Source organism: Lipophrys pholis (genome assembly GCF_963383615.2).
Source record: "Lipophrys pholis genome assembly, chromosome: 4".
Taxonomy (NCBI): Eukaryota; Metazoa; Chordata; class Actinopteri; order Blenniiformes; family Blenniidae; genus Lipophrys; species Lipophrys pholis.
Window position 1 is genome coordinate 15,871,707 of NC_137637.1, and position 24,525 is coordinate 15,896,231.

At 42.0% G+C, this 24,525-nt stretch overlaps 1 protein-coding gene across 5 annotated transcripts in view; it reads right to left on the minus strand.

Moving 5' to 3' along the window:
• The window catches only part of LOC308108512 (semaphorin-3F-like), a 62,094-nt gene extending 38,167 nt beyond the window's left edge, over positions 1-23,927 (minus strand). For 4 of the 5 annotated variants that reach the window (XM_080461502.1, XM_080461501.1, XM_080461499.1 and 1 more), the window contains exons 1-2: positions 23,458-23,927; positions 21,462-21,612 (exon numbers count right to left, since the gene is read on the minus strand). In XM_080461502.1, the coding sequence (XP_080317628.1) occupies positions 21,462-21,579 (118 nt within the window). In that variant the 5' untranslated portion in view covers positions 21,580-21,612; positions 23,458-23,927. Of the gene's footprint in view, positions 1-21,461; positions 21,647-23,457 lie in introns of all 5 variants that reach the window. The other variant, XM_080461500.1, reaches the window with a different exon arrangement.
• Between the last annotated feature and the right edge of the window lie 598 nt (positions 23,928-24,525).

The window sequence follows — 24,525 nt, forward strand, 5'->3', positions numbered from 1 at the left end:
AGGTTGACCTTATCTGACCACTTTATTCTGAAGGCCTTTTCACAGTTTCGATGGCAATGTAAGAAGCAATGTTAAAAACAGAAAGAAAAAACAATCGCCATTTTATTTGTGAGCCCAACAACTGAGTGATTCCTCTACAAATTTCTGCTCTATATTCAATACATGAATCTGTCCTGTAAAAGTACCTGGAAGGGCCGAGTTGAGTTTGTTACTCTGCAGTCCCTACTTAGATAGTTCCTCAAAGCCTTATCTGTGTTAAGGCTATTATTTGGCAGACCACGTTCTATGCCCATGTAAGGTGGCGTTAAGAAGATAGTAGCTCAGGGGGGTTGGTGGTGGTTTGCAGGGTCAGCGGGTTTACCAAGCCGATTTAGCCATCCCAGTTTGTCACTGGTAATCTCCCGGCAGCCAACACGGTGATAAAATCAGCAGGAGACACATGGGGAGTGAAACAGGCAGAGTGGGTGAGACATACATTTGTGTGCATGACTTCTTAGATCTCTCTATCTCACACACATACAGATAAAGTGCATAGCATGCACACAAATGCATGCAAGTGTAGTGCCTGGCACACAACACAAAGTGTGATTCAGACACAGCGGCACACAATGTATACGGGAAATGAATCTGTGCTGTAGTGGCTCCAAATCGAGAGCAGACTCCGTACACCTGTAAAACCACCGTACAAACAAAGCGGCGAAGTCCAGATGGAAGCTTCAGAACACAGAAAAGCAAGAAGCATGTGAAAGGTTCACAGTGGTTCCTCTGAGGTGGAATATGGAGGTGTTTGTTTTGGCTGTGTTGACCAAAACCTCAACCCTCAGCTGAAGAAAGAGACATGTAGCCAAAGCATCCTCCCCTTGTTTCCGAAAGCCCCCAGCACAGCCTCTCTTTGCCCAACCAGAAACACTTCATTTCTCTCTCAACTCAGGAAATGTGCTTTCCAAATCAGGGAACACTTCTAGTGTTTTCCTCATAGCCAGACAGAATTAATCTGAAAAGGTTGAATCTTTAAGAACAAAACTCTAACAGCAAGCTCCTCCAGTAAGGAGCTCATAAGCGGTGAACTTGATGGGCCATGCATTCGACTCACAGCACAGCAGGACCTCATTGAGCAAGTAGCTCGCATGGGTTAGACGGAAATGTGCTTGTCAAAAAGCATTAGGTGACTTCTGGTACGACCGGGTTAAACAGTGACACGCGGCAACTTCTGGGGGTGAAACTCAAGTCTGCAGGCTGGCTTGGCTGAGCAATAACCGTGCAGCTATACATCTTCTTTTCAACACTGCACGAATATTACACAAATCATGCAGCTAAGAAAAACACTCACAGAAAGTGTGGTTTCCCCTCTGTTCAATCACTTGTAGCTGTAATTGCACACCAGAAATCACCTCCCACCAGCATTGCGTCTGGACGGTTGCAGATATAATAGTGACACAAAGATCAATTCCCCCTTTCCTCCTTTCAGCCATGTTCGGTTGGAGCTGAAGCAACACTGTGATTGAAAGTCATTCTCTCAGCTCAGCCTCCTCAGGTGCTGCCAAATCTGAGGAGACAAAACAAACCTACTTTCTCGCCCATCTCTTGATTGCCCTGCAGCTCCTCTACACACTGAAATTGGCAAAGTGACCTTGATAATAGAAATACCAACTGTCAATCATTGATTACCAGGACTTTATACAAGTTCACTTAAGGGCTCTCCTTTCAACTTTGATCAATATCAGCCAAAATGTAGTCGGAAAGAAACAGAGAGGAGTGGTTACTCAGGGAACAAATAGCCTTTGAAAAGATTTGGCATCGTAGGAGAGCAGGCTGCTCAGAAAAAGGGCAACAGCATACTTCTAAATCGCCATGAAAACCATGAAGGTGCAACTGACATTAACTGTACAGATTGATGAGGCAGTAACAGCTATTCATAGATAGTGCTTCTCTTTCATTCTAAAATATAAAATGAAAAAAAAAAAATAAAACTGATAAAGAACTTTTTAACATGTGTCGTGATAAGCTCTGGCAGTTACAGTTTCAGATGTTCTTTTAATTTTTTTTTGAAAGCACACGACTTTGAACTACATTGAATCAGTTCATCCTTTAGAGCAAATGAAACAGTATCATTAATTCAAACAGTGTGCCACAGGCCAATGAGGTTTTCCACATGTCGGATAATGCTGTTGGCAATACATGTCTGCTCACTTAACTACATCGGATCCCAAATATGGTTTTTTCATGAGGCATTATGGCAAGCTATGGGTGCCCAGTGTTAAATGGTTGCTTGTCATCAAGAATGAACAAGCCTTAATGTTTCAAAATGACTTTAATATCCCTGTCACATGTAGTGGGAAAAATCATTAATGAGTCTAATTTGATGTTTGCCTCCAAATAAAGGGAGATCAGCATCGATGTGAGCAAAATATCACCAAATATGGATTAAGATATACACTGCAAAACTAACAGCAAAGCTGTAAGATTAAGAAATTAGCTTTTAAAATCTGTTGCCTGTTTCGACTGAAAACACCTGTTAAGTGTCTGTCAGCAGCCAGTTTTCCCTTGAACAGAATCTAAATCAACTCCAGAGATCACAGACAGATGATATTTAAGAAAAGTCCTTATGACGGAAAAATTCCTTAGAAATTGAGAACATAAACCTTGCTTCGTTGGTAAACCTCCTGTCTTGCTGTGCAAACTGAAAAGTGTGAGGTGAAGGGTCGATGCCCTGTGTCATTATTCCTGGATAGCAAATTTGACATGGAATCAACTGTTAATCCAGAGAAAATCCTGCTGGGTTTTTTTTTTTCTTCTTCCTACCAGGACGGACTCACTGCAGTTTGATGGGAAGTGGCTGAGGGATTGCAGGGCTACGTTGCCACTAAGCCGCGACTATAAGCATGCCGTTCTGGCCACTAACTCTCTGCACTCCCCATAATGACTCATTGATCTGAGCTTTTCAATCCCTGCCCGCCTTATCTCAGCTAATGGAGCCACATCATGGTCTGTCATAGGCTGCAATCTCTCAGAGAGAGTGAGTGCACTTAGAGGTCAAAGCTGTTGCTCTGCAGTCATGCTGCACTCCAACCAGGTGAAAAAAAAAAAAATCTTTCTGAACACTTGCCCTCCTTCTTTGACAAGTCCACACTCCCTGGAACCACCACTGTGTTGTTTTTTTTGTGGAGGGCTGTGATATACAATCCCAAGAGGACTTCCTTTTATCATTTCAATAACAAACTCACACTTCACACGTCCATAAATCTTCTGGGTGCATGATAGCCTGACTTTGACCCTGAACATTGGAAGCTTACAAAAGGACTCCCCTACACAAACCCATGAAAAGGCTCCTAAATCCACTGTGAGTTATACCTTCAGAAGTTGGCATAACAGCAGAAAACAGCAGGGAGTGGGCAGAAGGGAGGGAAAAAGTAAATGAAAGGTCTAAATGGGGCAAACAACTGCACTGTACAACAATATAAGTCCCTGAGCTACTCACTTTTAGACAACTTTGTCTCTTCACTTGCCTTGATCAATGCTACTGAGACCAGAACATTTTATTGGAAAGTTAAAGAAGCACAACTACAAACGCCATTAATTATACAATGCATGGTTTCAGATAGCAACTCTTCGACTTCTTTACTCTGTTAAATCATGATGCACATATAACAGTATTATGTTTAGTGGTTTTGTTGTAATTTCCTTAATCAGATTAGAGGAATGGAATTATAGTTATACTTATTTTACCCACCTTCCCTGGTCTCTGTTTTATCCCATCGTCATCGCTCGTCCTCATTAATTCAGAAGAAACCAGTCCTCAGCTCAGTCATGCCTGAGGTGAAATCTACACATGGCATCAGTCAAAAGGAATACCTTGACAGCTGTAGTAATATACTGAGCTTTGGCAATAGTCAAAACTCAGGCTCCCTGCAAGATTTTAATGACTCGTCAGTCTTTTCCCACTTGGGTTTAAATTTGACACACCTGACAGCTCTGACATTTGACTGACAGGCAGGATATCCTACTCTGCGACCCCCCGATCCTCCTCTCCACTCCTCCTGGCAGTAGGTAATGAGCTACAGGAGAGCTCGGAAGTATAGATTGCAAAGTGGCTAAAATACAGCTTTTGTTTAGGGTGAATTCCTTGATGGTAAAGACAAGGAAACCAGAGAGGAGGAGGAGGAGGAGGAGGAGGAGGAGGAGGAGGAGGAAATATATATACCTTTTTTTTGGGGGGGGGGGGGGGGGGTTCACTTTCTTAATGCAAAGTTGATTGGAGACTTGGAAATACTTTAGCCATTGGTTCCCTAAGACACAAAAAAGCGCCTGAGGAAGGAAATTACAAAAAAGCAAAGGTGAGTTTAAGACATTTTGGGGCCTTGTGTAAGCAGGATAATTACCATAAAGCTTCAGTTTTCCTCCATATTCTGCTTTGAGCAGCTTTAGGCTCAAGTTCTTAGTGGGCGTTCACACCAAAAACAGCATGGAGTTAAAAGTCTGTCTTGGCTGATGGGAGCAAGGGGTCTGAGAAAAATTTAATATAATCCAGGATCCAGTTCAGGTTTTACATGTTGAATTTAGAAACTCATCAGTCGGCACACACCAAAGAGCAGCTTACATTAGTACTGAAGAAACCGGAAAGTGATTGCCCAAGGAAGTATCTACTTTGTCTTTGTCAGATTAAGGTAAGCATGATGGTTTAAACTGAAATAACTACTTTGTCAGATCAGGGACTTCTGTCATCAAGGTCACTGTGTGAGTAGACATAGGCCCTCCATTCACCTAAACTTCCTCACTACACAATCTCCATCTCTTTTTAATAACAGTTCTTGAGTTGCTTGATGGGGGACACGCTGCGGTGTAGTAGTTAGCACTCTTGAGTTACAATGAGACGTTTGCACATTTTCCTTGGGCATGCATGAGTTTTCTCCAGGTGTGATTGCCTACCTCTCTGTGTCTCAGTCTCATTCAACCTCAAAGTTGCATAAAGCAGGAATGGAAGACGGATATATGGACTCTCTTCATTGTATTAGTAAAAAAAACCAAAAAAAAACCACGACCTCTACTTACTTATCCTTAATTATTTGTGACATTCCAGAGACTTATTAAAGCATCTAATACTGCTGTTCTTCATGAGAAGACAATCATAGCCAAGTCCTGTTTGGAGGGAAGTTTTATATTCTCACACTCTTGTGTGGCCCCAAGGCAGTCTGCAATTCACCATCAGTTTGGTATGAAACCCATCACGGGTCGTGTCCGACATGTCCCAAAGGGGACTGCGTTAATAGATTACACATCGCCAAAGAGAACACAACACAGCTCACACTTAAAAGTTGTTCATCTGGCATGTTATCATTGGCCCCACCAACACAGAGGGCTGCCGTGGCGATAACGCAAGCATCATTTTTCACCATTTTTAATCAAGAGGTTGAAAGCTTGACTTCAGTGAAACACTAAGGAGTGCTTTGATCGTGTTTTACTGATTTCTTGCATTCATGGCATGACAGTCATGAAGATTTGCGTGTGTTTCTGACAGTTCAAATGAACTTAACAGTACGCAGACAAAATGCTTTGGTTTAGCTCCCCAAATCTCACTGTCTCTCATTCTCTTCATCAACACTGAGGGTATCAGCACAGCTGCGAACAAGCCAGAGTCTCGCGCCACTCTCCAGGTCCCCGCCCCACCCATACAGCGTTTCTGAAAAACATTTTAATTGACACAGCAATTAAGGCAGACAAGTCAAAACAGGGGTCTTGTGGTACCTCCGTGTAAGGAGAGAGTAATCTTTCTCCCCAGGCGAGTTTATCTCAAGAATGTGGGGCATTTATCTGAGATGTATAGCTTGTATCGCAGCCAGAGAGAGTTCATTGCAGAGAAAATATTTGTGAATGATGTGTGATTAGCTGCAGTATTTCACCACTGGAAGTGTTGGTAGATTAATTAGTTTGCATCAACCATAAAAATCTGATGATATATGTCCTTATAACTGACAAGTTTTCCTAAAGCTGGCATCCAATAGATGCTTTCCTTAACTTTAAAGAAGAAAAAGCTTAAAAATCTACAGTATTATAGGAGAATACAATGGAAAAATGTGGCAACGGTGTAGAAAAATGACATCAGCATCATGTACAGACCAGATCTGTATAAGTAGCCACCGGCTCATTATAGATTTATCATAACAGTCATTAGTTTTGAACACAAAATCGGGTTTGTGCGTTAGTTTATCTGATCAAAAAGGATTTTTTCCATCACGTGTTTTCAACAGAGCAGAAAATTAAAACAAGTTTATGGAATATATTTAGCCTGAATACAGACACAAAACGATAACCTCCAGAGTTTTTGGCAAAGTATTAGATGCAAAGTGCCTCCTAATTCAGCCGCATTTTAAATATGATGTTTGTGACAGATTATGAGAAACTATAGCGGCTTTAATGGGCTCTTAATGCAAATAATATTTTCAGGCATTGAAAAAAAACCCAGCCCATTATATCCTGTGTTTTCTGACCGTTTCATTTTTCTCTAAAATGTTTAGTGAATGAACAGAAACAGTAGTCACCATCTGATCCACGACGATATCTTTTAACCTGGACTTTATCAACAACCAAATTGGATTCTAAACATTTTAAATCTACTTAGATTTCATGGGTTTTGTCTTGTCTGCTGGAAAAATGACAATATAAAAAGTTCAGCTGAAGAAGCAATGCGTCAACCAAGAAAAGTGGTGGATGCCGACAACAAATTGCAGCCTGCTCACTGCTCCGCGGGGCTGACTAAGCGCAGTGTCGGGGTGATGTCTCAGAAGATTTGCTTGCATATTTGAAGTGTTGCCAGACCCTCCCACAGCAAGTTTCACAAAACACAGCCGACAAACTACGTGCATTTGGATCAAACAAGACTTCCAACTTCCTTGACATGAACGGAGCACCCAGAATCTTTCCACCAACTTCCATGAATGTGACCAGTGTGGGATTGTTGCAAATGAGAGGGAGCAGGGGCCGAGGAGGTCTGGGAACAAAGAATGAGTTTCTAAACCGAAACCCTTTAACTAAAGGTTATCAGTTTCAAAATCATTACACCCTTAATTATTAATCCTTAAAAGAAGACTGAAATAAGCCTTGCAGGTCTGGTTTGAGCAACATTCAAGTCTCTGCAGGTTGACTTTCACAATACATTAATAATGCAGGTGCATGTCTGACAGGTATGACATAACCACATTAAAAAGTGGAATAACATGTCTATTAGGAGTTTGATTAGCAGTAAAGTACGTACAATTTGTAAAGTAGATGCTTGGATACGGAGTTTTGAAAGAGATCTTTGTAAACATGATGTATGTTATTCATTTTACTGCATTAGCCACACTTTGGTTTGATAGCAGCATCATGTGGGTCGGCTACTGTTTTACAGAAAAGCTCTTGTAAATCACCTTGTCCTATTATGATGTGAACAATGACCTAAAAAATATGTGGATTCATTTAAGCCTACACTCTACAGATAAAATCACACATGAATTGCATAACATGCGCTTCTCCACGTGGAGAAATAGAAAGACACGCCATGAATATCTGCTCGCCGCACAGCCCAACGAGCTTTAACAGTGATGTATTGCTGGCAAGGACTTGCTTTTTCAGATGATATTTATCACAATTGACCTCAAGGTCTTTTATTTCCTAACAAGCATGAGAAGAACAGCATCTGAACCAAGACAGCACTTCAACGTCTAACTGAAACGGAGCATTTGCAAACGCTTCCCTCCTTAACATTAATCTCTAAACGGTCTTGATTACAGCTATTGTGTGCCACATTAAAGACTGAGAGGTTTTCTGGCTCCGCTTTGTATCGCACGTCTCATGTGAAAATAGCATTAAATTAAACGTAGATGACTTTATTAGAGATTGCTCAGAGCACATCTTGTGTGTGTGTGTGTGTGTGTGTGTGTGTGTGTGTGTGTGTGTGTGTGTGTGTGTGTGTGTGTGTGTGTGTGTGTGTGTGTGTGTGTGTGTGTGTGTGTGTGTGTGTGTGTGTGTGTGTGTGTGTGTGTGTGTGACACCCAAAGCCGTTCAGACAAAAAGAACGAACATGTCCACGGGCATATCAACAGACATTCAAGATCACACAAAATCATCTGTCTCGGCAAACTCACAAATTATAAAGGCAAATTAAAATGGAGAGGAAACTCTTTTGACGGGTAAACCATCAGGTGTGTCAGCGATTGTATGAGGTCATGACAGCTCTTCTCAGAGCCAGTTCAGACTTCCCCTCTGATTAATGCATGAAAGTGAATTTTCTCGACATCTCAAGAGGCAGCCATTGCCAGGCAGCTGAAGCATGTTGCTAAGAGAGCGCGCTGGGGAAGTGCTAAACGTGGAGGTTAGAACAGGCAGAGGTCGGCCCCAGCTGTGAAGAGACTCGTCGCTGCATCTATCAGCGAGTCTGTTGTCGAAGTGTTAAAAGCTATTTCAGAAACTTGAAACAACTTTGTTGTTGGATTCAAAATCAGGCTCTTTTCCTTCAGTCGTGTTTTGACACGATGTAAATAGCACGCTGATGTTATGCAAGGTAAAGGATTTTGAATTCTCCATGGTTAATGTTCAGTCGTTGATTTGATTTTGCTGAGCTCTGGTGTTCTGTCGCTCGAGACCACTGGAAGAAGCGCCTGCATTTTCCTTGAGCTTTAGAAAACTATGTGACCTTGTGTCGGTGCACACAAGCCAGAAGAACACCGTCACCTCAGACAAGCGCTTGACCTCAAACTGAAAGCAACACCTACATCACTGCACAAATCCAAACATTACATAAATATGATTTCCAATGCAGTGGAAGTTCAAACTGTTAGAAACATGTTTTGTATTTAGTGTCGTCGCTTGATTTCCACACCAACAAGTCTTAAAGTGCCTTGAAGATAAAAACAAGATTGAAGCATGAAATGGACTCACAGCTTCATCACAGTCCCACAGAGCATCCCATCCCGACAGCGTGCCATAAAAAACTCTGCTCCTCACCAAACCATCGTTTATCTCTCCAACGCTAATTAGTTCCGATCGATTACCTTTATTCAATACAGCTTCCACTTTTAAGAAAACAGGAAGGGCTGCGTATTCATTACTGCTCTTTTAGCCAGTCTTTTAAAAGCTCCCTCGGGTTGGTTCCACTCGTTTTTTTTTTGCCTCCATTAAAAAGCCATCGCTCACCATGGAGTCCAGCGCGTGACAGAGGTGGGCACTGGGACCCCCTGGAACCCCTCGCTGGTCGTCTGCTGTTGCAGAAAAAGGGGAGGTTAACTGATTTAATTACAGGCTTTAAGATAGCAAATAATCGACACAGTTGAGCTTCATTACCAAGCTCTGTCTGACAGAGTTATGAGCAACAGAGGAGAAGAAACACTTTTCAGAGGTGGGTGATATTAGTCATTACCCACCTGAGGAGGAGCTGGGAAGTTTGCTCAAGCTGAACTAAAACCACAATGGTGACACATGTATGGATGACTGCCTGATTACACAGCAGTTGAGCTGAGATCCAGTAAAGTGACAGAATATGGATCTGCCCTGCAGTGTGCAGTTACCGACAGGCATTTCTGCGTGTGAAACTTTACTTTCTGAACTGGAAAGCTCATCCAACTGACGTCTACACTTTCTGCAGCTCTATTCCTCACAGAGCACCCTCGCTGTCAGTCTTTTATTTCCACTCTGGAAGATAAAACATAAGCATGTCAAAACTTGGTGGTGGGAGAAAGCAAATGGGGTAAAATCTGATCCACACTGTAGCCCACGAGAGAGACCCTGGACTGATTCAGACTTATAGGAAAAGCAGTAGGAGTGAAATCCAAGCCCGCACTCTGCATGTGTCTCTTCCTCTCGCAGACCCCTTTTCTATGTCTCGCCCTCCCTCTGTCAGAGCGCTTCATCTTGTACTCCAGGCCCGTTTGTCTTCTCACAGAAAGGAAATGCAAAATAGGCTGCCCCAGAACTCTGGGAAACACCACAGGACGTCCCTGAGGGGGGAAATTAAATACGGCCACTGAGATCTACACAGTAAAGTGGCAATAAAGTATTCATTAACCCTCCATTGAAAAGCTGAGCCGGAAAACAAGCAACCGAGTTAAGAAGTCAAACAGGGACTCAGCACAAACAGTAACAACACCCCCTCTCATCTAAAGATTCACAAAACAATGGCAAACTGAGAGCTCACGAGGATGTACATCGTGTGCAGACAAGGAGGGAGATCAGAGAATCAAAGAAAGGACGTGGATTATTGAATGAAGTGAGTAAAATTAGGGCATTAACAAATGCTTTCTAAAACATTCCCCCTGATAATCATAATCCGCCGTGATTTCATACTGCAACACATCGACCACTATTGCTTTGGCAGTGTGCCAGGCTAGAGTGGAGGAGGTAAACAGTCCCCTTTGCTCCTCTCGACTTTCCGTTTCCCTCTTCATTTTTCACCTCCAGCCTGTCCTCCTTTAGTGGCTCCACAGCAGTGCTCCTTAGACCTGGACTGAAGAATCTATAGGCAGCGCAGAGAAAGGTCTGCGGGATGCTGCGCGCTGCATTCATTGACAAAAAAGGCCCGATGCCAGTTTGACGCCCACCCCCAGGTCTCCCAGAATGTGAATGAACTTCTGTGAATACGAGGCAAACCTACACAAACGCCCCTGCAGCTATAGGATCTTCACAGGGGGAAGAGTGTGTGGGTGACGCCAAACAACAACAACAAGTGGAACTGCATGCCAGGTTTCCCCTCATTTTTCCTCACTCCGTCACTGATCAAGAGGAGGCACTGCGGCAGAAGGGGGCCTGAAAGGATGGGTTACTGACAAAAACCAGCCTGTCAGGGGGTCACCGCTGGCCCTGGACTGGCCTGAATGGGTGTGATCGAGAGCGCATACCCACGCATCGCAATTAACACCTACTCCTTAAACACGCAGCAGCCGGCAAAAGAGAAATCTCAACACATCAGCATTTCAAAACCACGCCACTACAAAGGCATCAAAGTGCATGCATTGTATTATTCCTGAGTGCTCTTATGGGCCAAACTCTTCAGTGCGTCTTCCAAACAGCCTCATTTCCCCTCAGCCAAGTGGAATAGTCCATGACCTCATCAATGACCAGATGAGTAGGTGGGAAGCAGGGAGCAAACATGCTGAAAGGTTCGGATTGGAGGTGAAATGCTGACTGCAATTTCCTGTTCAAATGCTCGAGCGAACTCTAAAACACTGAACTGTGGCGTATGCACCTTCTGATTAGAAGTAAAATGGCACACTATTTTCTCACAAAAAGCACAAGATCATGCATGCTGACTCTTTTTTTTCCAACAATCACTAAATAAACACCTGTTGTCCTGATTAGAAGAGTTTAAATGTTGCTGTGTTACTATTGCATAGTTTTCTCGAACTGTAATATAAACCTGAATTACTGCAGGTCTGGCTCCAACCTGTCTGAGTCTTGCCTTTTGTTCTGATAAGTAATGCGACCGATTTAAAGTAAATAACTGCACTGATTAAGGGCAGCCAGACGCATCATATATGGAGGACAAACTGCACATGTGCTTACACATTCTACATACACAGTGCTGTGTTTTCTACACATCAAACCATTCCACTACGATCTTAATCCACATGTCAGCAAATGACTTCATCATCCCTGGCATGACGTAATGTTTCTGCTACTCTAGTAATCAGTACTTTCTCTCAAGATTACAATGAAATTGAAGTAAAACAACACAGCTTATTCAAAAGCAATTTTTTTTCCATTAAATATTTTGGATTCCTCTGCGTTTTCAGACATGCACCCTTCTTAGTATTAATATTAATACAATAATGATTGATATTTAGAGAAAATAAAAAATATTGCCGACAATCTGAGGTACATCTTATCCAACCTCTTGGCTCAAAGGGAAATGGTGCTTCTTTCTCTAAAATAATTTCTGTACATATGTTCGCATTACAGAATACATTATGACACAAAACAATCTTATAATACATTAGATTGATATAATACACAATGTACTCATATTAAAAATACTCTTAGAGGCTTTACAATTAGTAAAAAGAAAACTCATCTAATTTGAATAAATCAGCTAGTAACATGCTTTTGTTTTGAACTTCAGTTATTCATCTAAATTACAGATAGAACTCTCAAACTAATTATAATTTAACATTATAACAAAATAAATTACCTTGTACAGTAAAATATATATCCTATGTTTTTGGAGACCTTTACAAAGGCTACATGCATAATATTCAGTAGGTGCTGGCAAATTCATTTTAAGTATTAAAATGTGTTTCCTGTACTGATTAAGTTCTATGCTGATACACTTAATGAAAACATGCCAACTCTCATCTACTGCCGCAATACCATTAATGATAAACAATTACATCATTATATTGCTCTAAAATCAAAATGTAACTATGTTTATGGGAAATTATAAGATGTGCACAAACTGCATTCTATAACATCACACCTCTTGTTAAAAAAAAAAAAAAAGCAATGTCTGACACGTATGTGACAATTATTTTCAATCCACCCTGCTCGGTTCTGGGGTTACAGCGTGTTGCATCATCTCAGCCGTGGTGAATTTACTAGTGGCCTCAATAGGCAGAGGTCCCGTCATTGGGTTTAAGTGTGAACATTGTGGACAGCGAAACTCGTCTGAAACTCAATCGCCCACTGACAGAAGGTGAGAAATTATGTGGTGGTTGTAGATGAGACGGGGGCAGTGGTCCTGACCTACCAGTCAGGGTCAAGCTACTTGACCTTTCAAAGAAACTCCCATTTACTCAACGTCTTCTGGGATCTATTGGTGCATAGAAATACTTTAAACAAAACTGTAGGAGCACTCTCAATTGGCCAGGAAGAAGCAATAAATAATGTGTGTAGAGAAAGTGTCAGTGGAAAGTTCAAAGGAATGAGCATTGGAATTAACCAGTGGGATCCTACATACAATTACTTTTTGCTTCAAATAGAATAAAAACCGTGTCTAAATGAACATAATAAAATCAGAAAAGACAAGCTAATATGAGGGATAACAAAAGGGATTGACAGAAGTGAGGGTGAAGTCTGGTCAGGATGGAGTGAGCTGGCCATTCGAAGTGCAGAAGTAAGGAGCGACGGTGTGATGATTTGACTTTTTGAAGCTGATAGAAGCTTTTCACCCACAGGGTGGGTGAAAAGGAGGGCAAAGGGGCAGATCCTGCTAAACGCTGGTATGTTCTTTGTTTTGTTTTGTTTTGTTTTTATAAAATACAAGCTGGCAGAAGAGAAAAGGCAGTTTTATGCAAGTATTTGCCAAGGTTAAAAAACAAAGTCTTTTGTTCTAAATGACTATCACAATCTGGATTGCCCTCAAAGTGCGGCTGCGTGACATTATCTAAACCTGCAATGTTGTGTTTCCTTTTTGGGCCCACTTTTAAAAAGACACAACCACACCTCGATTTTTCTTCTTTTTTTTTTTTTTTTTTTTTTTAATTTAGATGTGTGGTAACGTTATTTTTCACTTTTTTTTAATTACCTGGAGTTATCCTTCTAACTTCTGACTTGTTACCGCCAGTAATGTTAAAATAAAAGTGACCCTTGTGCACCAAAAAGCAAGAGTCATGTCATTAGAAGTATTGTGTCGTATGTTGGGACAAAACAAAGTCGAACTTTATAGCAGGAATTCAATTCAGAGTTAAAACTTGAATTATCACTTCCTGCTCGTGTAAAGGGTTTTTCTTTTGTCCTCTGATTGCCCCTCTATCTCTTGGGAAACATTTGTTAACACCTTGCATGGGTGTAGGTTTAAGCGGTATCCAAAAACTGGTCTAATCCGCCTGGACCATTATTCTACCTGACACCTTAATCTGCCACAAGAGAAACACCACAGCTAAGAATATACAATGTTCAGCTCCAGCGGCGGTGCAGAGACAAAGCCAGTCTGAGACCTCAACCTGTTGGTGCAGTCTACACTAATGCCCCGTTTTCACAGGTGAGAAACGGCACAGAGTCCCACAGGAAGTCTGCATTATTCCACCTTGAGAAAGGATCAAACTTGAAACTCATGTGTACCTGGTGCCAGCCTAGCTACCAACGTGTGAAGCCTGAGAATGTCACACCATTATCTGTTACACAAGGAAAGAGGAAGGGCAGTAACAAAAGATGAGGACTGACGGTTTTTCTTTCCAACTTTACTGAAAAGATTCATGAAGTTTAATCACACCTGGTAGGCTTCAGTGATGTGACAACTTCTGTGAGTCCTATCAGCTTTTTAAACAGAAAGTAATCAACACTCCACTTATTTCTAATACATTGAATCGCTGACTGAAAAAAAAAAAATTGCTTTAATTCCATCAATTCTGCTCACTTTGCAATTCATGAGGATCGTTCTCACAAATGGTAAAAAAGTAACATTTGTAGCACCTTAAATGAGAACATATGCAGGAAAGATGATGCTCCGGCAGAGATTCACAGTATCTGGACAATTTGGCAGGCATTTTCCAGTCGGGTGAGTCGAGAGGAGAGGTATCAGGGAGGGGGACAACAGATGCAACAACATGCTCCGTGAAAGGCAAGACGGACAGACAACACTAGGTCCTCAGTCTCCCTGAGCGACATCTCGGTTTCCCTGGGGAGCCACTGGCGCAGCCTCGTAACCCGACTCAGGGGGCTGCTCCACAGGTGAAACCCTGACCAAAGTGGGGACGCCACTCTCTCAACACAGCATACCCTTCTTTCTGCAGATCCTAAAACAGAGTAATACTGCCACGCCAGGAATCCCAAACACCCTGGTCCCTGTGCATTTACGCCAATTCCCATGGAAAGAAGGAGACACGAGTAGGGAGGGGAAGTGGTCCTGTGATAACACTTTTCCTCTGCAATGATTTCACATGTCTGAGAAATTAAAGAATTGCATATTTACTAGAAATAATTAGAAATGTAAAAACATCACTGTCTAGTAGGCGTAAGTGAAACCAAATCTTTTCTCTGAATAAGTGCATTTCAAAATGGATGAAATTATCGGCATGTCAATGACAATTATTTGCAATACAGTGGTCGTTATACGCCAACATTTATGCACCTGCCTATCCACAATATTTCCCACACATCAGAGAAAGTGAATCCAAGCACCAATACCACTTGCTCCTCTATCAAACACCAGGACCACCCAAGCAGCCCAAGATACACTTTACAACTTTGCCACCATACGGCATGAGAAAGGAGCAGACCAAGGTGCCAAGAGGTCATATTCTGGAACAGTGAAATACAACGACTCAATTCATGAACCTTTCATAAAGAAAGACCTGTGTGCATTCAACAACCATGTCAGAGAGAGAATAAAACAGATATTCCAAAAAGCTGCAGCATCAGCGTCGGGTGGGAGGCGCAGACAGCGCGGCTGGTTGGCTGACACCGCTCCGAGGTGACACTGTGACCGCGGTTTTATTTGTAGAAGGAAACTGGCACCATTTCAGACGAGACACGAGATTACTGCTGGATCCAGGGGCAATGTGATGAAAGGTGCCAACATACTCATCGTTTCAGGGAATATCACGGGTCTGTCCTACACACATACCCGAGTAGCGGAGGGAAGAGGACTGTCTTTTATAAGGCTGTTGTTGATGGCAAATTCCTGCTACAATTAAATGTGAATATGCTATCACACACCCAATTCTTTCAAAGTAAATACTTAAGAAATACATTTTATTTTAGGTTTGGTTTTTTTACAAATAAAAACAAAATGTTCACGCTGTGTAGTCCACCAGTGTCCAAAATTTGCATTTTCAGGGAGTTCCCATCAAAACTATTTACTAACTGGTCTGGAAATAAAATGCAATCATGTTCCCATCACTCACGCACTGAATAGAGGGCAGAGTTAAGGTTACAGGGGCTCCGAGACAGACACATAATCAATATCTGATTCCTGACTTGCAAGTCTGGAGCTACTGGACTGTGGTACTGTTCAGTGATTACCTCTCACCAGATAAACATCCATGCTCAAAGGTGAACAGCAGCGAGTCAGGATTGACATTTCATTTTAGCGAGATTTGAATCAAAGTCAATGAAGTGCGAAATTTACCGATGTGTGCTCCACAATTAAATTTGTGGAAGGAGATAAGCACTTTTCAAGGTAAATACAATTTGATTCTGATGAGGGTTGTCAACACATAGTCCATCCCTCCATCTTCTAGAATTCAAACTGTATTAATCATTCAACTTTAAAACGGCTCATCTCCCATTATCTGCACTGCGGCCAACCATAGGCCACCTTTTCATATTCCGCATTAAATGCACGCGGAGCAATATCAGTAAATTACATAAATCTCACAAAAAACGCAAACATGAGTAAGGCTACTGTCAGGATTTTCCAATATGAGCCTGGGAAATAATTATCTACCAAATGAATGTAATTCTGCCTCAACAGCTGTCCAAGTTTCTCAACCACATTTGTAAAATACAGCCTATAGATCAAATAACAATGTACAGTCCAAACTTTTATTTAGAAATGCTTTGAAACTGTGTTAATTTAAAACTATTAAAAGCTATTTTAGCTGAGCTCATCTTGCCACCTGATTAAATAACATGGAATAATAAAGAAGGAACAGCTCATGTGAAACAAATTAATTTGCACTTCCTTCCATCCCTGATGATGAACTGAACATGATCACATTTAGAAAGGCAGAGCTGTTGTAGTAGCTCATATTAAAACTGTATAAAGTTGTTTAATGAAGTGATCAACGAGTGTACTTTCGATTCGTAAAGTCTGGCAAAACTACAGCAACAAATACAAGTGCACAAACCTCCATTCATGTGAGGAACACTTGTCAAGCCTTCTTAAAACATTGTGGAGATTTAACACTCCACTCAGTATAAACCTAAAACCTCAGCTTCCCTTTGCCTCACATTTCCCACCCTATCCTGTACCAAGTCAATCAAGTTTAAGATGTTTTACACTGTTCAAACTCCTTTCAAGCCAACCAGATACTGGCAATTAAGAGATGGTCCTGACAGCAGGATCGCAGCAAAGTGCAAGTTGCACCGGAGCAAGCTGCGTTTGCACTCAAACCACCGTCACCATCCTGCCGATTGGGTCCGGTGGTTAACCACGGGTGCTACAAATGGCTTCTGTGTGCCTGCAGAGGGAGAAGGTTTTTGTTTTTTTTAACACTAAATATAACCGAGCCCAGCCGCCGTGGAGACACACTGAGGTCTGGGACAACGCCAGCGTAGTAGTGGTTCTCAGAGCTTTGCCAGTCATTACTATTGCTGCAGTGGAGATCTTCGGACTTGGTCTTTACGAACGGTAATTAAAGATCAGAGGCCAAGCATTAGCAAAATAGTGCAACAGTGGTATTGAGGCTCCTACATGTGGTTTGACAAAAGTACAAAATTACAACTAGGGTGAACTTTTGTCTGCATGCAGGCAATCAGAAGTGTGACCAAAGTGAAAATGGAAAGAGGTGGTTGAAGTTATCAGCAATTATCTTTTTGTGCATACATACATTTATTCCACAGTGCATCAAAAGAAGGCTGAACAGATCTGCTAATAATAAAAAAATAAAAACCTGTTGACAAAAAGGTTTCCTGCCTAATCAGTCAGCATTGAGTAAACACAGCCTCTAAAAACCCATGCCGTCACAGGCGATCAAGTCAAGAGTCATAAAAGCGTACAATAATCCCAACCACTAATGCATACCTCTGAAGCACGAAGAAGAAAGTGACCGCAGAAACATTGTGTGAACTGCAGTTTAAACATTTACCAGTGTAAGTGACAGGGCGGTAGTAAAAGGGCAAGCCCTGAGTTGAACTGATAGTGAACTGCTGACTTATCAAAACAACTACTTCTCTCTTAAGCTGCTTTTTAGTTCATATTTTCAGATTTAATCCTCATCTGTTGTCACTCCCTGGAATTAAAAGCACCCCCCCCCCCCCAAAAAAAAACCTGCTTTAGATACTGCCTAACAAGGGCCGACACATACCAGAATGCTTGGCATTTAACCTCAAAGGGGGGAGTTCCTAACCCTCTCTGCTGCCCCCCACCCACACACTTGCACATACACTCATGCCCAATATAGACCAAAGACTTTGCTAAGGAGTAAAAATAGTGGCCCGGTGTTCGCCTTTTACTGGAGGCTGCGCAGATTAGAAATATTTGCGATAATGGCGCGCCAGATTTTCTTCCGCCCGCTGCCACCTGCACTGCGCGCAGCGAACGTGCGTATCGTAGCAAAGTTGACCCACATTCTGGTGTCATCCCGGTGGATTTGGCCTCGTGAGTAGAAAGAGAGGAAGGAGGAGGGGGCAACCGCGCTGTAATCCTTATGATGTTATGGCATTTCAAGAAGTTTTCCTTTGTGTTGGCAGACCATAATTCCATCAGTGTATTTGTCAAAGCAGAACGTTTCAAATTTCATTAGCACCAAAGAGTAAAAAAAAAAAAAAAAAAAAAGGTGAGAGGTGCACGGTGTTAATTCTCACAGGCTCTTTGAGGTGCAAGACAAGGTTCCAGCCTCAGCTGTAAATTATGTTATGGCTGCATGGATTTTCAAAGTGAAAATGTACAAACGGTGAAGATTTGTAACCCTAAATTAATTTTTACCTTCTGGATGTAAGTTAAACACCTTTGCCATTAAAAGGCAGTTTCACCTCCAGTGTATACAACTGCATTTAAAGCAGACACAACACATAGGCCAAGACAAAGTGATGTTGTGCGATTGTAATAACTGTGTAAAGTCACGGCAGGCCAGATGAGTATGAGGAGTATGGCTTGAAAAAGCAGGGCCATAAGCATGGATTTAGCATCAGATCTGCTTAATGCATGAACTGAAACATGCCACAGCAAGAATGTGGGCCAACTCTCCTTACAAAACGTGGCACAGCAAAAAAAATATTCCCAAGAGTATTTTGTCCATTTAGAGAATGTCATGTTTTCTGTAGTTCACGGTGAGATACAAGAAGATGGAGAAAAACATGCACATGTGAAGCGGTTGACCCCTTTAATGGATTCATGCTACCACAGCACTTTGCATGACTGGAGAATCTCACAGAGAGATGAAGCACTCACACAAGCCTTCCACACGTTAATTCTGTATTTCATTTCAGTGATGGGCAGCTGTACTCAATGTTTCCACTACTCTCTGTCAGATCTGTTTTTTGTTTTTTTTTATTCTTTGAATTACGGAAACTGGTGTTGGTTAAAATACCTTCAAGAAAAACAACACATGAAACTTCATCTTTCATAAATGTCTGACTTGAACAGCATGTATGTAAAGGTTTGCTCTCTGTAGTTGATATGATACACATCTCTCTTGGGGATTTCTGGCGACACCGGGCTTGCCTGAGCTCACCTTAAAATGTCAACTGATTATGCATGTTGGAAGGTGGATTTGCTTTTTTCCCCCTCATTCTTTCGGGCCCTCTGTCTGCTCATCTGACATCGATTACAACGACTTGCTGTTCAAACAGACGCAGGCTTCTCTGTCCTCGACTCCTTCTGCCCTTTCTCCTCGGCTTACAAGCACAGAAGACGTGATAAGCCAGAACAAAGTCTACTTCCAAGGTTTATTCGTCAGACTTTATAAATACTAATCTTATTGAATTGTGAGTACAGACGCATTTTTCAACTTCCTCTGTCTTTTGTGTAGTATTACGTAGTATTGTGTGTCCCCTTTTTTTTTTTTTTTTTTTTTTTAGTTTCACGGAACATGTTTTCCTGTCATAAAAGCTGCGCACAGGACACAAAGCAAAACCAAAGTAATTAGGTCCCGTGATTTACTCTACTTGCTTAAATACGGAAGTGAGGGCCTCCCAGACAGAGTTCACGGTTCTTAACCTCACTCCTCAGCTACCGAGTTAATCAGTTTGGAACATGTGCTGGGTTCAACAACGAGAGAGCTGCTCAACTTTTATTGGAGTAATTTAAGTTTTTCTTCACGGTGTGACTCGCTGGCATAATGATCAATAATTATAAACGGGTACCCAATGATTAACCCATTTCTACCAGCAGACTCACATTAAAACCCACATGTTGTCCATACTTGTCTTCATGCTGTGGACCACTGAAGCTGCTGCTCGGAGGCAAACTGCCTCCACAAACAGCTCAAGCAAAAACTTAACACATCACGATGCATCGGGGAAGTGCAGCCAGCCTGCCAAGGTAAGGACTACATGGGCCTCTCAAAAAGCAATTAAGGCAGAGAGAGTCATAATATTGAATGGAGAGGGGGTGCATTCCTCCGAGAGAGGCAGCAGCAGCAGACTGTGAAATTCATATTGACTACAGAGCCAAACACACACAGGTAAGCAGCAGAGCTGAGCTTTTTCCATGTCAGCCAAAGACCTTTCTTCAAATATAATTCAGGTTCCAGTTCAGCCATCCAAAGATGCATCCACACACAAAATTGTCTGCTCATAGAAATGCTTATAGAGCAAAAAAAACAAACAAACAGTAACACACAATTCACACCGTGGTCTTAAAACAACACAGCCTTTTGACTAAAACGCTATTTGGAAAATGAAAAAGAAAAAGCTGCTGAGCTCTGGATATACGCTCACTGATGTGTTAAATCCCACTTGATTAAAGCAGGAAAACGCCTTCAACAATGAACTCTGCCAGTCCACTTAATTAAGTCAACTTGTACTATGAGGGGAGCGCTGGGAAACGGAAAGCAAAGCAAACAGGGGTGCTGCTGCCGCTGCTGCTGCTGCTCGCTCCCTCGGCTTTTCTCTGGATGCTAATCAAAGGCTTGATCTCCAAGCAGGACAGGCCCCGGGGACGTCGCTCTGCTCGGCTGATCCTGGCAATTTGCTCTTGATAATACCCTCTCTCCCTCTCTCACTCCGCACCCCGGAGAACCCGACAACCCATCTCACCTAATCTGTACGACCGCCGAAACGAATAAATACGGAGCCCCCAAAGTACACATGTGGCTCACTGGGGAATAATCACATAATGGCCATAGAGGTCTTACATGCTCCTTATTATCCATTTCTTTATATGGCTCCAATTTTGGGATTCTATGACAAAGATGATTGCAGATTTAGATGCAGCACTTCATTAACTCACACAATGATCAAGTATGTTATTGACAATTTGAGCACCAGCATAATGTACACGGTCTTATGCCTGTGCATTATTGTTTGTGTTTTTAATTGTTTGTGCAATATAGGCCAGTGGAAGCATCTGGAGGTTATTACAGAGCCTGGAGGTCTGGGGAGGGGGCCGCATACAAGAATTCAATTGCATGATTTGTTTGCGGTCTGCTCAGTTCAGCTCTGGTGATGCTGTAAGTTCTTCCCCTGTAGAACCGTTCAGCACTTAGGAAAGCCACAATCGCTCCGATTACACAACTGTCATGTCATCAGTCAGTCACAAAGCAAACACATGGCATGAAGTTTAAGAAGCCAGCATCAGATAGAATCAGTGGGAAATATTGGCAGCTGCAGAAAATTAGAAACAAGATGCAGGAGGAGGAGAAGGAAGAGGAGGAAGAAGAGGTTCAGATTCCTACCTTTGAAGGAGATGAAGACACGAGGAGCAGCCAGAGGGTCATTGCTCATTTGGTTCCCAAAAGCCAAGCTGGACAGTGCCAGGAGGGTGTGGACTGTCCACAGACCGTCCAGCTGCATGGTGGATCAACCTCCAACAGCACCCAAAAGTGTCTTTAAAAAGAAAAAGAAAAAAGAAAAAAATTATCTGTAGGGACAAGAGGAAACTTGTGTAAAAAAAATAATAAATAAATAGATATGCTTGAACTTCACAAAGCCATAGATAAAAAAGAAAAAGAAAGCTTTCCATGACTAATTTATGTCACATGTCAAAATAGCAGCTCCCAGGGGCCCCATCTCGGCAAGTTTTCCTGGGCGACGCAGCTCTGAGGTGTGGAGATCACGCCCTGATCTGCAGGCGCTAACATAAAAGTGATGAGTCTTGATGGAGGCGAGACAAGCTTTGACAGATGCGAGTGTGCATCGTCTTGGTGAAAATTATGTTTGTTTTTAAGAGTGCGACAAACTGATAGACCATGCTGGCTCTCACTGAGAGAAGCTTCCTTTTCTCCCAAAACACATTCCTGCCCTGTGACACCACACGTGTGCACTGCTGCTCTGTAATTATGGGTTCAACTAATACCTGGTTATACCGCGTCCTTATGCTTACGAGAGAAAAAATAACAGTGCGATTGGTCCAATTGGAGATTTAATTCTTACTTGTTGCTGAAAGGCTTGCTGAGAAGGTTACAAATGATGCCAACCTCAAAAGCTTACTGGAACAGCTCAACAAGACTTCCAAACAATGCAGCAGTGGTCATCAATTATGTGTTGGGTTAATGAACGACAGACACCAAACTAGGGATTCGCACATATGTAAAGAATCACCGGAGAGACTCATCCAACAGCTTAACTCTTGCTGGTTTAAATGCCTTTTTGACTCTGACCTCACTGACCAGACTATCACAGCTTCCACCACAAACACCAGACAATTGGACTGGATCGTCATCTCAAAGGCAGAGCCACAAAGTCCTGACTGGGGTGGGTTTATGAGTATAAGCAGCTGTTTAAACCTCAACTGTTTACTGACAATTTGTTAATCATCCAGTTGTTTATTCAGAGACACAGGCCAAGTCATTCACACAAGCATATGAAATCAAACAAGGCACAGCTCCCAAACAACACTGGGAATTGAGAAAGAATATTATATATATATATATATATATATATATATATATATATATATATATATATATATATATATATATATATATATATATATATATATATATATATATATATACACCACATGATTTAAGGTTTACAACAGGAGCACTTAAACATAAACATAAAATCATCCACAACCTCAGATGCTCTCAGCTTCTATACATTGAATAAATTTTACATGAAGCCCAAATCAATTCTAGTTTTACAACTTATAGTAAATTCTTAATTCGATAAAAAAAAATTGCTATAATCTACTTCACAATGAAACATTCAATTTGATCACATCATCATTTTGAAAATGATTTTCTTTTAATACACAACTATTAAGTCACATAAAACGCATCAAAGACGCATGAAAACTCTACAAAAGTTGGCTGATAAATTGTTATCAAAATGTGTTCATCAATGGAGGAAATTCGGAAGTTCATGCAAAACTGTTCAGTGTTGCTCAAACATGCTATTGACTGAATCTGTGTGTAACAGACTGGCAGCCTTGGCCACACGGACGGCAGAACTGTAAACAGTCTGGTGTGGCTTTTATAGCGCACGGTGAACTGCATAGCTATTAAATCAACCTTTATTGTGATCACTGTATATATTCAGGTTCGATATGAGTGAGTCAAGTATGTGCAAATGCTAAAAGGAACACAAAAAGATTAAACAGTCAGTAGAATATGTTAGAGATTTTAAAAAAAAAACTGTGCGCGGCAGCAAACAGGTAATATGTTAGATATTATTGATAATAAAGCAGGTTTACCTGCAGACAGTGAGCAAAAAGAAAGAGCAGCTTACCTTACAGCTTTCCGAATATAAGTTCAGATCCAACCTTGCAAGTCATTGAACAAACCAATTCCAACAGATCGATCACTCTCCCTCTCCCTCTATTTCTCTCCAAGTTGAAATCAATAACAATAGAAAATCCTCCGCCGGTCAGTCCTTGTTCAGGTGGGCTGCTGGAGGTGGAGGAGGGGGCGTGCGGGCTGTACCTGTGCGCTGCTCGCTGCGTGCGCGTCTTGGCCCCGGAGCAGGCAGCCAACAATAAGAAAATGACAGTTTAAAAAGAGCAGAGGAAATGTTTCTCCTAATTCAACCGCGAGTCGAGTAGATGCTGCCGCCACACGACCACCATCCACATCTCGTGAGGGGAGGAGGGAGAGGCAGAAGAAGCAGTTTGGAAGGGAATAAAAGTCCGGCGCGCTTCAGAGGGGGTCCGGGCGCGCGGCGTGTGCTCCGCTGGAAAGTTGGGAGCTCCTGACTGGAGTGAGGCGGGCAGGGCGCTAGCAGGTGGATGCGGAGGCCTATTTGCCTTAAACACACCCACAGGGCGGGCAGCGACGAGCCGAGCCGCCCATCAGACAGCCGGGTGGGGGAGACGAGATTTACCACCGTGTTACGCCATTGAACGCTGACAGAAAGCGCACAGGAGACACGGTCTGTCCATCTCACACTTCCACTTTGCGCGCACGCTCATCCAATGCGCGAAACAGAGGAAACCCGGGTGAATGGATGTCATTTATCTTTTATTAAGTTAAATAAATTATATTTTTGTGATTATATATTGATATTTCAAGAAACTGGCCCAAGACATGAATAAGAGCAGGATCTGGGTTGTCCAATTCAGATAAAGCCATTATTGATTCTTTCTGTTCACTCTGAGTTCATTTCTATTTGTTTCACGACATGTAATTGATTGTGACACGAAGAAGACTTTCTAAATATAAATAGAAGTACTAAATACAGTATTAACGTTTAAGATTATTGTCATAGCCACAGACTAGTATTACAACAATGTAACAAGCCAGAGAATTTTCTCACAGTCTGGCAACCATAGGCTTCTCTTATTGAACACCTTAAACAATG